This window comes from Furipterus horrens, unplaced genomic scaffold (genome assembly GCF_987537825.1).
Source record: "Furipterus horrens unplaced genomic scaffold, mFurHor1.1.pri manual_scaffold_3, whole genome shotgun sequence".
Lineage (NCBI taxonomy): Eukaryota > Metazoa > Chordata > Mammalia > Chiroptera > Furipteridae > Furipterus > Furipterus horrens.
Window position 1 is genome coordinate 203,283,276 of NW_028327173.1, and position 12,000 is coordinate 203,295,275.

Genomic DNA, 12,000 nt, shown 5'->3' on the forward strand with positions numbered 1-12,000 from the left:
GATATGCATGCAATTTATACACCTACATAGAATAGGGGTCTGGGTACAAAAGGATTCTGTAGATGCGTTACATGATCAAAAAAGTTTAGAGTCACCCTCAGTCCGGACCACCTCCCAGAGCTGGACACAGTTACAAAGGGTTTGGTCTGACCACAGCCAAGTGATCAGGGAGGTTCCAGCGGACCCTCCGCCAAGGCCACGGAGCCAGCCAAACACCAAAGCTCACTAAGGCCTCATCACACCACTCGCCAGCTCCTCTGGGGTTCATGCAACTCCTTCACCCCAGGGATCTACCCTTGCTATGGGCTCCTGGCAGCGAGGCTCCTTTTGGCCCAGAGGGCCTCAGTTGCCCACTCAAGGAACCCACGCACTTTCCACAACAGTTGGTCTGGCCCTCGTGGCTTCTTTCCTTTCAGAAGCATAAACTGCATTCTAAGGTGAGGGGTGTGGAAAAGAAAGTGCTGGTCCTTTCTAAATCTCATTCTGGAATTTGCTCCTTAAGTCTGACCAGCTGCCTTTGTTATTGGACAGAGAAAATATGAGCTTGGTCTCCCCCCCCCCTCATTTAAAACATTTTATTGCTGTTCTATTACAGGTGTCCCAGTTTTCTCCCCATTACTCTTCCCTGCCCCACCCACACCACCCCTGCTCCCACGGTCAATCTCACCCTATTGTAGCTTGGCCTTAAATTGGTAGGTGATAAACAGGATAGAAAGATGGATGGATGAATGAATGATTTATAGATAGATGGATAAAATAAAGAAAAAACAAATTGGCTTTCTGGAGACCTGTCAATGACCCACAAATGAAGCTACTCCTTAGTGGGGAGGGTACCCCGAGACGGAGGTGGCTGAGGGTGAAAAATCTAGGTCAAAAGTAAGACATTGTTTTACTGGTGCATTGAAGGGCAGCTAACGACCCATCGGGGTGGACCTCCTGGGCGAGGATGTGGCCTTGACCAGAGCCCGGTGGACAGGAAGCTCAGGACGCTGGGCTACTCACCCACACACTGGTTGCCTTCATCCATCTGGAATCCAAAGCGGCAGATGGGAGGCCTTGAAATCGTGGGGTAGTTTGGAGCCGATAGCGGTGGGACAGCTGCTGGGTATGGACCTGAGTAGGAGTTGGAGTAGGGGTTCGAGTAGGGCCCTCGGTACACTGGGTTCGTCCTGGGGATGCAGAGGTACCCGCCGTTCTGGTTGACGCACATCATGTCTCCTCGGCAGGCCTCGGGGATGGTCCGGCACTCATCAACATCTGCAAGGCCACAGCAAGGATGCGTGTGAGGGGCCCCCTGGCCACGCTGCACAGGGGGGCTCGTTAAGCAGAGCTCAGTGCCAAAAGAGCCAGGAAGGACCCCAAACACCCCAAACACTCTTTATCAGCATCTGCTCCCAATCAGTGCCCGCCCATCACCGGAAGTACTCCCAGAGGATCACCAAGTCAAGTCAAATTGACCAATGTCATCCGACCACCAGCCATCAAATACCACTGTCACGATCTTGGCCTTCTTCACAGAAACATGTACTATCATGTGCTTAACACTTTTGAAAACATGAACCCACATTTGAAACTCAAGTAAATGTATCTTTTAAAATTTTTACATGACTACAGCAAATGAAAAACATTATCCATGAGCATAAATGAAGGTAACAGTAAAAATAAACATAACTATTAGAATAAAGAGTGTTTATGTGTAGGGGTAGCATCTCAGATACTCTGTGTGCCCTCAGCATACTCAGGAAACACTGGGATCAACCTGAGAATTGTTCCCATTTCTACTCCAGACAACAGCTGGACCGGGGAGGAAGAGTCCCTTGCTCCAAGAAAGACAAGGCTTGGCTGAGAGTTAGTTCCTTGTTAAGAAAGTGGAGCATCACTTGCAAGTCAGCTCACACCGTGCCAGCAGGCAGGGCGCACTTCCAGCCAGGCCGGTGCTCCGCCTGTTCTGCCTGGAAGGAGACGTAGGTGTTCTAGAACACCAGCCTCACTGGCCCGGGGCAGGGGAGGCCCGAACTCCGGCCCCAGCATGAGATGAGCAGCTGGCTGGCTCCCACACACCGCCACCCCCACCTCCAGCCTTGGGGGTTGCTCCACATGGGACAGGAGGCTGGTGGAGATGCCAGGATGCTGGGAACCTCCCAGCAGCTCCTGCCCTGGGAAAGGAAAGGTGGGGGCTCTGAACGCCCTGCTCAGTAGCTGTCAGCCTGAACTCATCCACGAAACTGGTGGGCCTGAAGGGACGGCTGCTGCCCCTCCCCGTGTCCCTGGGCACATCCCCGTGCCCCTCACTGGAAGCCACAGTGCAAGCCTAGACCTTCCATGGCAGGGTTTCATTCCTCACCGCTCATCATTTTTTCACCTCTTCCCTCTGGTTCTCTGAGCTGATGTGAGCTCAGGAAAGATGTATGATTTGGCCTAAATCAAATATAATTAAAAAGCTAAATATACACCTGAGGTGGGGGGAAGTGGGGCTGCCTTATCATTTTTATGCCCCCTATGCTTGGTCACAACAAACTCTTCTGTACTCTGAACGCTGGTCTTGGCTTATGCTGCTCCTTCCACCTGGAATGCCGTTTCTGAGGATCCTACTCCTTCTTCTCATATATAATCTCATATCTATAACTGGATATATATATATATATTGAAATGGCCATAGATAGATAGGTAGATCCAAATCGAATGTGACCTTCATGAAGGCTTTCTTCATTGACCCCAGACGCAGGCATTACAATCTCCCCTCCTTTTGCAGGGTCCATTGCTATCACCTCAGCGTGGTGGTGACTGTCCCACCCGGTACACCTGTAGGTCACTCCATGGAGGTGTGCCTGTCGCACAAGATGGTATGCTACAAGAACAGCACTCAAAATGTCTGTCCAGATCCGGGGAGCCTGTGATTACCTGAGGTTAACTGAGAAAGGGGAACTAAGTAGCAGATGGAATTCAAGTTGCTAATCAGCTGACCTTGACACGGGGATTAGCTGCGTGGGCCCAGTGGACTCACATAAGTCCTTAAAGGTGGAAGAAGAGGCACAAGGGCTGGTCAGAGACGTGCCCACAGGAAAGAAGAGATTCGAAGCACTTGAGGCACCTGATGCAGTGTTGGATTTGCAGATGGAGGAGGGGACTGTGAGCTGGAGAATGAGGGGACCTCTAGAAATTGGGCCAGGTCCTCCCCTAACAGCCCAAGGAAATGGGTGGCTCGGTCCTACAGCCACAAGCAACCGAGTCTGTGGGAATTAAATCTGGTGCAGCCACTACAGAAAGCAGCATGGAAGTCCCTCAAAACATTGAAAATGGATCTGCCTTTTGACCCAGAGATCCCACTTCTGGGAATATATCCAAAGGAATTCAAAACACTAATTCAAAAGTACACAAGCCCCCCTATGTTCCTTGCAGTGTTATTTACAATCGCCAAGATAAGGAAGCAGCCCAGTGTCCATCAGTAGGTGAGTGGCTAAAACAACTCTGGGACATTGACACAATGGAATTCTACTCAGCTGTAAAAAAGAAGAAAATTTTACCCTTTGCAACAGCATGGACAGACCTGGAGAACATCATGCTAAGTGAAATCAGCCAGTCGGAGAAAGACAAATACCATGTGATTTCACTCATATGTGGAATCTAATGAACAAACTGAACTAACAAGCAGAGACAGACTCGTAGATGGAGAGCAGATGACCGCTAGTGGGGGTGGCGGGCATTAAGGGGTAAAGGGATTGAGCAAAAAGGGAAAAGGACTCATGAACATGGACAACAGTGCGGTGACTGCTTGGGGGAGAGGGTATCAGGGGACAAAATGGTAATGGGAAAAAATACAAGAAAGATTAAATTTTTAAAAAATAGAACTACCAAGGGAAATGAAAACAGGATCTCAAGGAGATATCTGCCCCCCACACCATGTTCACTGCAGCATTATTCACAGTAGCCAAGGTATAGAAATGACCAAAGTGCCCACCTACAGAGGAATGGATAAAGATGTCACACACACACACACACACACACACACACCACAATGGGATATTATCCCAGGCACAATAAAGAAGGAAATCCTGCCATTTGCAACAATACGGGTGGATCTTGGAGGTATCATGCTAAGTGAGATAAGACAGACAGAGAAAGACAAACACTGCATAATCTCACTTACATGTGGAACCTAAAAAAGCCAAACGTGTAAAAACAGCAAGTAGAATGGTGGATGCCGGGCGCTGGGGCTGCAGGAAGTGGGGAGAGGCTGGCAGGAGGGCATAGACCTTCAGCTCCAAGATGAGTAAGTTCTGGGGGTCTAATGCACAGCACTGTGATTATAGCTAACAGCACTGTATTATATACTCCAAAATTGCTAAGAGAGTAGATTTTAAATGTTGTCCCAAGAAAAAAAGTGAGAATTCTGTTATGGGATGGAGGTGCTAGCAAAAGCTATGGCGGTAGTCCTATTTCAATATATAAGTATATCAAATGAACATGTTGGACACTTTAAACTTACAAAATGTCGTATGTCAATTATATCTCAATTTAAGGGAAGAGGGAAGCTCAATTTTGCCAACCATACACATGGGCATGGACATGGATTGTCCCCTAGAGCCTCCAGAAGGGAACCAAGCCTTGCTGACCCTCGATATTAACCTGGGTAGACCTCTGTCAAACTTTGGAACTCCAGACCAGTGAGATAATACATTTATACTATTTGAGCCCCTAAATCGGTGGCCATTGATGATGGCAGCCAATGGAAGCTAATACAGATGGAGAGCTCCTTGGGGACCCGGATCAATTCTCACTCATCTTTGCCCCCTGCCAGGGCTTACCCCAGTGAAAATGACAGGCATGGAGGAGGCGATGGATGAAAGGGAGCCATTGGCCTCCACCATTCTGTGGCACTCTTTTCTTCCATGGGCAAGCCTAACACAGACGTGACAATATTGGACAACAGCTAAGAAAGACACAGCCCTGCCCTGGGGCAGTCACTGACTGTCCCCCCTTCACGAAGGATCTGCAGTGGCCTCTTACCTATGCACTGTCCTGACTGGCGGTCCAGGTCAAAACCGTTAGTGCATTGCTGCTGCGGGAAGGAGACAGAAGGAGGCAAGATCATTTTACTGCCTTATTTTTGTATAACTATAAAAGCATTATAAAGGCATCACAGAAAGTTCGGGAAACAGAGTCAAGGGGAAAAAAAGCATCCATAACACTAACACCTGTATTATAACCTCTACTTATCCTTTTTTGAGGTACAATTATTTTACACTTAGCATTACTTTTTAAGCTCCTGTACCATTGCTTCAAAATCCCCTTTTTGAGCAGACAGTTACTGGGGCTTTTTCGCACTCTAGTCATGCAGCGCAGGGATAATCACACCTGATCCGCTGGATGAGGCATGTCCTGTGTTCACCCCTGTCTGCTCGTAAGGGCAATGGCTCTCTATGGGTGCTATTCCACCTCACCTTCTCAGCACCCAGTAAGAGATCTTTGTAGCCTATGAAATCCTCTGCCGGATTCTAAGGTCTGTACATTAAATAAAGGCTACTCAGTGATGCAATCTGAGTCTGTTTCCTAAGAAAAGTAGAATTGGGGAAATTCCCCCCTTTCAACCTCAGCGAGACAATTCCACAAGGACACGTCCAGAAATAGATCACCAATGCCCCGGAGGGTTGTAGGCTTCACGGACAACATGAGCTACAAGTTTCTGCTTTTAGAAAAACGTCAGGGGGCGCGGGTGGACAGTCAGCGGATGTTCTGGGAAGACCCTGCGGCCTGCCATTTTATAGGAAGAAGGCTACAGGAGTCCAGCTTCCCTGAGCCGAGAGATTTAGCCTGCATTCCTGGGAGTAGGCTCAGGTGTCTTAGAGCCTTGGGGCACAAGAAACAGAGCCGATGCACCAGGAGGCTGTGCCCAAAAGCTCAGGAAACCAGGAGAGCTGGGTGCCAGCCCTGGCTCAGCAGCTAATGCCAAGTGCAGACACGCAGGGGCACTGCTGCCCACAAACAGCAGCGCACATCTGCCTTAACGTTTAACAAAAGTCAGGACACCGCCCCCCCCCAGAGGGACGCAAATGAAGGGGATGCTCCGATTATAAAAATCTTGGTTTGGGAGTCAGGGCACCGAGGGGCCAGCCCTGCCAATTCTGAACGACATCGCCTGGGTCAAGTCTCCGCTGTCATCTCTGCATAAGGGAGAGCTTGATTTAGGTAAACTGTGAAGCCCTTGCCAAGGACTCTAAAAGGCATGGCAGGACAACCTGGTTTGTAACACGCTTCTAGATCATCAATAAACAAAAAGCTTACCTGTGCGTTCCCAGGACTTGGAAGACAGAACGCCAGAATGGTGACAGTGAGTATCCTGTGGGGACAAAAAGTCGACATAAACGCCCAAAATCCTTCCCAGATCCAGATCAGAGGGTAAACATGGATGTCACGCTGCTGTGCATTTACAATGGCCATGTCACCTTGTGCTCATATGAGGTGGGGGTGAACTCTGGAGGGACCAAGGGGGACCCCCAGATACCCCAACCATCCCATACAGAACCGGGTCTCTTCTACTGGTTTCATGTGTTGGGATAATGCATAAGGTGGCATTTTTTAAATAAAGGCTTTTGCTACTTCAAAGGACAAATCTAAAACCCACTGCTGTGCTACTAACGAGGTATCAGTTGCTCTGATCTCGCTGCTTACAGCCAGGTGGCCGGAGGTGCAAACACCTTTATTTTGAAATGGTAACAGACCAAAGGAGCCAGCATGCCCTCAAATGATGAAAGGAAAGGAAAGGTGGATCCCACAGAAGGAATGTGTGGCAAGCAAGTCACCCAGTCCCAGAGCATGCTTCAGGCTGGCCCTGAGGGAGAAGAGGACAACGGGACCTGGGCAACGGGAGAAGAGGTGCAGCAGAAAAGCTTAGGGGGAGTCACGAAATCGGGGGTTGCGCTAACTCTGATGTTCACAAGCCACTAGACCTCTCTGACCCTGAGACTCCTACCCTTCAACAACACAAGCTTCTTCCCCCAAAATCGCAGTCACCAATATGCTTTAAAAATACAACACCAGTACCACCTCACACCCATCAGGATGGCTACCATCAAAAAAGCAGAAAACAGTAAGTGTTGACGAGGCTGGGAAAAATTGGAACCTTTGAGCTTCACTGATGGGAATGTAACATGGTACAGCTACTGTGGAAAACAGGTTGGCAGTTTCTAAAAAAAAATTTTTAATATTTTATTTATTTTATTTTTAGAGAGAAAGGAAGAGAGGGAGAGGGAGAGGAAGAGAAATATCAGTGTGTGGTTCCCTCTTGCACGCCCCCAATCAGGGACCCGGCCCGCAACCCAGGCATGTGTCCTGACTGGGAATTGAACCAGTGACCCTTTGGTTCACAGGTCAGCACTCAATCCACTGAGCCACACCAGCCAGGGCTCTAAAAAAATTAAAAATAGAATTACCATATGATCCAGCAATTCCACTTCTGTGTACCCAAAAGAATTAAAAACAGGGTCTCAAAGAGAAACTTGTGCACCCATGTTCATAGTAGTATTATTCACAATAGCCAAAAAGTGGAAGCTTCCTTTCATTCATTGATGGATGAAGAGATAAACAAAATGTGGCATCTACATACCATGAAATATTACTCAACCTTAAAAAGGAAGGAAACGCTGACATATGCTACAAATTGGGTGAACCTTGAAAACATCATGCTAAGTGAAATAAGCCAGTCACAAAAGGACAAACACTACAGGATTCTGCTTATAGGAGGTGCCTGTAACAATCAAAATCACAGAAACAGAAAGTACAATGGTGGTTGCCAGGGGCTGGAAGAGGGAGAGAAGGGGGAGTTGTTTAATGGGAAGAGTTTTAGTTTTGCAAGAAGAACGTTCTGGAGGTTGGTTGCACAACAATGTGAATGTTCTTAACACTACTGAACTGTACACTTAAGGTGGCCAAGATGGCAAAAATATATAAAATCTTTGCAAATATAGAGCTTTATTTGGGGCTATTATCGTTTAGTTCAACAGGGATTTATCTAAGCAACTACTACTTGCAGGTGTCAACCTTAGGCAGAAGAGCTACAAAATTAGGACCCAATCCTTGCCCTGGAGAGCTGGCTGGGGAGATACATGAATCAATAATATCTACACACTTAGGTTAAGACACTGACAGAAATACCCATTGAGTGCCATGAGAACCAGGCTGGGAGTTGGGGAAAGGAAGGTCAGTGAAGGCTTCCTGGAGGAGGTGATCTTGAAGGCTTCTTCAGATGAGCAGTGGGACCTGAGACTTGGTTGGATTCAGTGACATATTCCTGTCAAATAAATCTCCACTTTATAACCCCTCCCTTCATAATAAGAGTGTTCCATAGACTACAAAACTCAGTTCATTAAACAAGGCTCATCGGAATCAATAGCTTTGGGTACTTGGAGAGCCCTGGAATTAAGGTGGCATCCAGAGGGAACAAAAGCCTGATGTGGCACTAGAAGACGCAAGCCCCATTCCTTCATCTAGTCTCCAATCCAAAGAATAAAGACCCTGAGCACCCACAAGTTTTTATTTCGTCTAAGTGTCGGCATGGGCCAAAGTTCTGGGACGCTGCAGACAGCTCTGACCTTATAAAGTGCAGAGCCAAATCCCAGGGCTTTTTGATATTTGCAGCAGCCAGATTTATATCTGGAAGGAATGAAAGAACAATAACAAGTTTATTTTCCAGGCTGTATGTTATGAATTTCAATGTTTTCCTGTCTCTTCACATGAAGTTTCCTTTCGGTTGGTTATAAAACCCTGTCTCGTTTATGTTGGAGACAGAACAGGTAGCTGAATGCAGTGGACTTCCAGAGCTGGTGGGAAGGCCTGCGAACCCCATTGCTCCCTCTACTCCTGCCTCCTCCGTTCTCTTTGGCTGGAGAGCAGTCCTGAGACTGGTCCCCTCGATGAGGGCCAGCCTGCAGCCCCCAGAAAGAGCCACCGCTGGGTCCTAGGGGCCAGGGAAGCTCTAGGCTATAACTGATAGGGTTTTCCAAAAAATAAAGTGATACTCACACATGCTGCTCTCTCTTGTCACAAACAGTTGCACCTTGTCATGAAAAACTCTAGACAACTACAAAAAAATAAAACTAACTATAGGAATACTGGGGAAACCTCTGGTGCTCATAAGTGGTCCCTGGAACTTTGGAAAACAGGTGGGTCCACCCGCTTTGGGCACCATCCTAACTGCTGGGAGGAAAGCTGCAGAGACCAACAGAATCCCAGGGGTCTGTGTCCCCACTCGAGGATGTCACTGTCACAGCTTCATTTTCGGCATATGCACGCACGCACACACATACACACGTGATCTGTCTAAAGCAGCTCCGTTTTCAAGACTTTGCTCAATAAATACTGTGCAGGTATAACCTAGATATCTTCACGTTGGAGGACTCCTTAGCTGGAGTTCCAATTTTCTTAAAGCCCAGCAAAAACGTTGCTTACATGGAACTCTGTCTGCCGGCCCCACTTTTCATTGGCTTGAGACTTCTGGGTCGCATGCCCTTTCTGGATCCCACACATGGGACAAATCCAGTTCCGGGATGTGCAGCCCCCCTCCCCCCCGCTCCTCTACCAGCCCATGCAGCAAAATAATTGCTCGCGAAGCAGTCCTTGCTCTCCTGAATTTAAAAATATATAAAGTTTTGGGAAAACGGCACACCCATTTGCTGCCCTTTCAGCCAAGAAAGAGGAACGGGCTCCGAGGCTTGTGCAGCCCTCCGGCGGACGCAGACTCCGAAACCGCGTTAGCAAACACCCGCCCCCCAAAGGGGGCTTCGAGCGGAAAACCACGGAGGCGCAGCTTTTATAATTAACGATGTCCTTGCATCACCGGCTCATGCCTCTGCCGATATCCTGACACCGTCTGAGTCAGTGCATAGCCGTTTTCCACCCATCAGGTTTTCAGGAAGGTTTCCAGAGCCTGGAGGGAGAAGTCCGGAGGGGAGAACCTACCTCTTAAATCCTGGCATGTCCGAGATGCGGGAGCCGGAGAAGCAAAGCGGGGAAGAAAAAGAGCTCGCGGCGTGCGGGACCCTCGGAGCAGCGTCTGAACTTCGGCCTCTTCTGGGCCCGTGGGGCTCGCTGATATTTTATTCCGGGGGGACAGCGAGCCGTGCAGAGGACGAGGGGAGAGCCTGCGTCCTCCGAGCCACTGGAGAGCCCACAGCGAAAGCACCTGGTTTTGCTTAGCCCTCTTCAGTAATTCAGCATTAAACCAATTGGAGGAGGAATGTTAAAAATGAACACTTCATTTTCTAAGTATGTTAAACAATGCAAATGGGGCCTCAGTCTGGACACAGCTGGTTCAGATTACAGCGCTCACAACAATCTTGGGGCGTCTGCCAGGACCCAGTGCTCAGCGCTGGGAGGAGAGCCCTTTCGCCGGCCCGAGCAGCCGCACTCGGGCTCCCAGCATCTCCGCTGGAGGCGATTGGCGGGCAAGTGCCGGGGAGTGGGGGGCGGGGGGCTGGGAGGGCCTCTGGGCCCTTTACTTCCCACCCGGGGGAGGACATCCCCGCCGGGCCGGGCGGTCGTGGCCGCGGCGGGGGAGGGGACCCGGCACCCCAGCACCCCCTGGCTTTGGGACAGCCAACGACAAGTTAGTCGCCTCTCCAATAACTTGAACCCATGACGAACGCCGCGACGGGGACTAGAATCGTGTGATTTATTGGGAAACCAGCACCAGTGAAGCAGAGGCTTGGGGCAAGCGACAGGAACTCACGATTTTCCAGAAGGGGCGGAGGACGGAATCCGGCTGACGCTAACTCAAGACATCAGCTTGTGCAACGCAGACCTTCCCCGGGACGCGCCGCGCCGCGCCGCGCCCCGCCGCCAGCGCGGGAGTCTCCCGGGCACGTTCTCGCTTTAATTAAAAAGCGTCCGTGGATCCCATCAACACGTCGCACAACTTAAACTTGCTCAATGTTATGTGTCAATTATATCCCAATAAAGCTCGAAAACAATTTTTTTTTTCATTAAAAAAATCTAAAAAGCGCCCCTTGGCTGGAAAGTGATTTTAACAACAGAAAAGGTGCTTTGAAAAGACGCGAAGGACAGCCAGGAAAAGCAGGATGATCATAACGCCCTAAAAGCGCTGTGCGAAGTTCCTTGTATTCATTATATCGGTGGTTTCAAACTTCTTTTTCTTCCTTTTTTTTTAAGCATTGGAACCCTTTGCAATAAATGAAATCTTACCAAAGACACTATTCTAGAAAAGACCCAAGTGAACTGGCAGCAGTCCAAGCGCCTTCCTCCCCACCTGCATCTTCCCGCGGGGCCTCAGCGAGGCCACACCTACAGCTGGAAAAGCAAGGATGAGGCCTTCCTCCCCGCCAGCAGCTCTGTGCCGAGGAATCATTAGCCCTGTTCAGAGAGGCTAGGTGACGCCCAGGGTCCCACAGCTGAGACTCCCAAGTCTTCCTGGCTCGCCTTCTCAAACGGCATGTTTTTTTAAGTAAATGAAATTGTACTGAGGGGGACCGAAGTTCTGCCACCCTGAAGCTGCCTTTTGGGACAGTGATTTTTAAGCTGGTAATTAAGGAAGGACTCAGAACCTTGGACCCTCCCCCCTTTGCTGCCTGAGAGATTCAGCGGCAAAGACCGCTCTCCACGAAGGGAACCTGTAGGAGGTTCGCCTTAGCAACCTCATCTGAACTGAGTGTGGTGGGTGAGAGAGGACCCGAGGGGCCTGTTCACTAGCTTCCCCCCCCCCCCACCCCACATCTCGTTGTTTCTGGGTGGGCCAGCAAAAATTTACATGCGTTCTGCTCTTCCTCAACTACCTGTATAAAATCACACTCTCACTTCTGAAATCTAAGACACCATTCCCTGCTTTTCTCCTTTGTCCCAAATGCCACATACGCCCCACGTTGCCTCACATGAAACAATGTTGCTTCATGACTATGTGAATTCCCCATGTGCATGTATTAAATTTCTGGTTTCCTACTGTTAATCTGTCTGTGACTTGGATTATTGGGCCACTAAAAGAACTGAGAAGGC

General features: G+C 49.1%; 1 protein-coding gene across 1 annotated transcript in view; it reads right to left on the minus strand.

Annotated features, from left to right (window-relative positions):
• FBLN5 (fibulin 5) overlaps positions 1-10,399 on the minus strand; it is a 71,915-nt gene extending 61,516 nt beyond the window's left edge. The window contains exons 1-4 of the mRNA XM_090272121.1: positions 9,955-10,399; positions 6,283-6,337; positions 5,008-5,059; positions 1,003-1,257 (exon numbers count right to left, since the gene is read on the minus strand). Of these exons, the coding sequence (XP_090128247.1) occupies positions 1,003-1,257; positions 5,008-5,059; positions 6,283-6,337; positions 9,955-9,971 (379 nt within the window). The 5' untranslated portion in view covers positions 9,972-10,399. The remainder of the gene's footprint in view (positions 1-1,002; positions 1,258-5,007; positions 5,060-6,282; positions 6,338-9,954) is intronic.
• Positions 10,400-12,000: the final 1,601 nt, after the last annotated feature.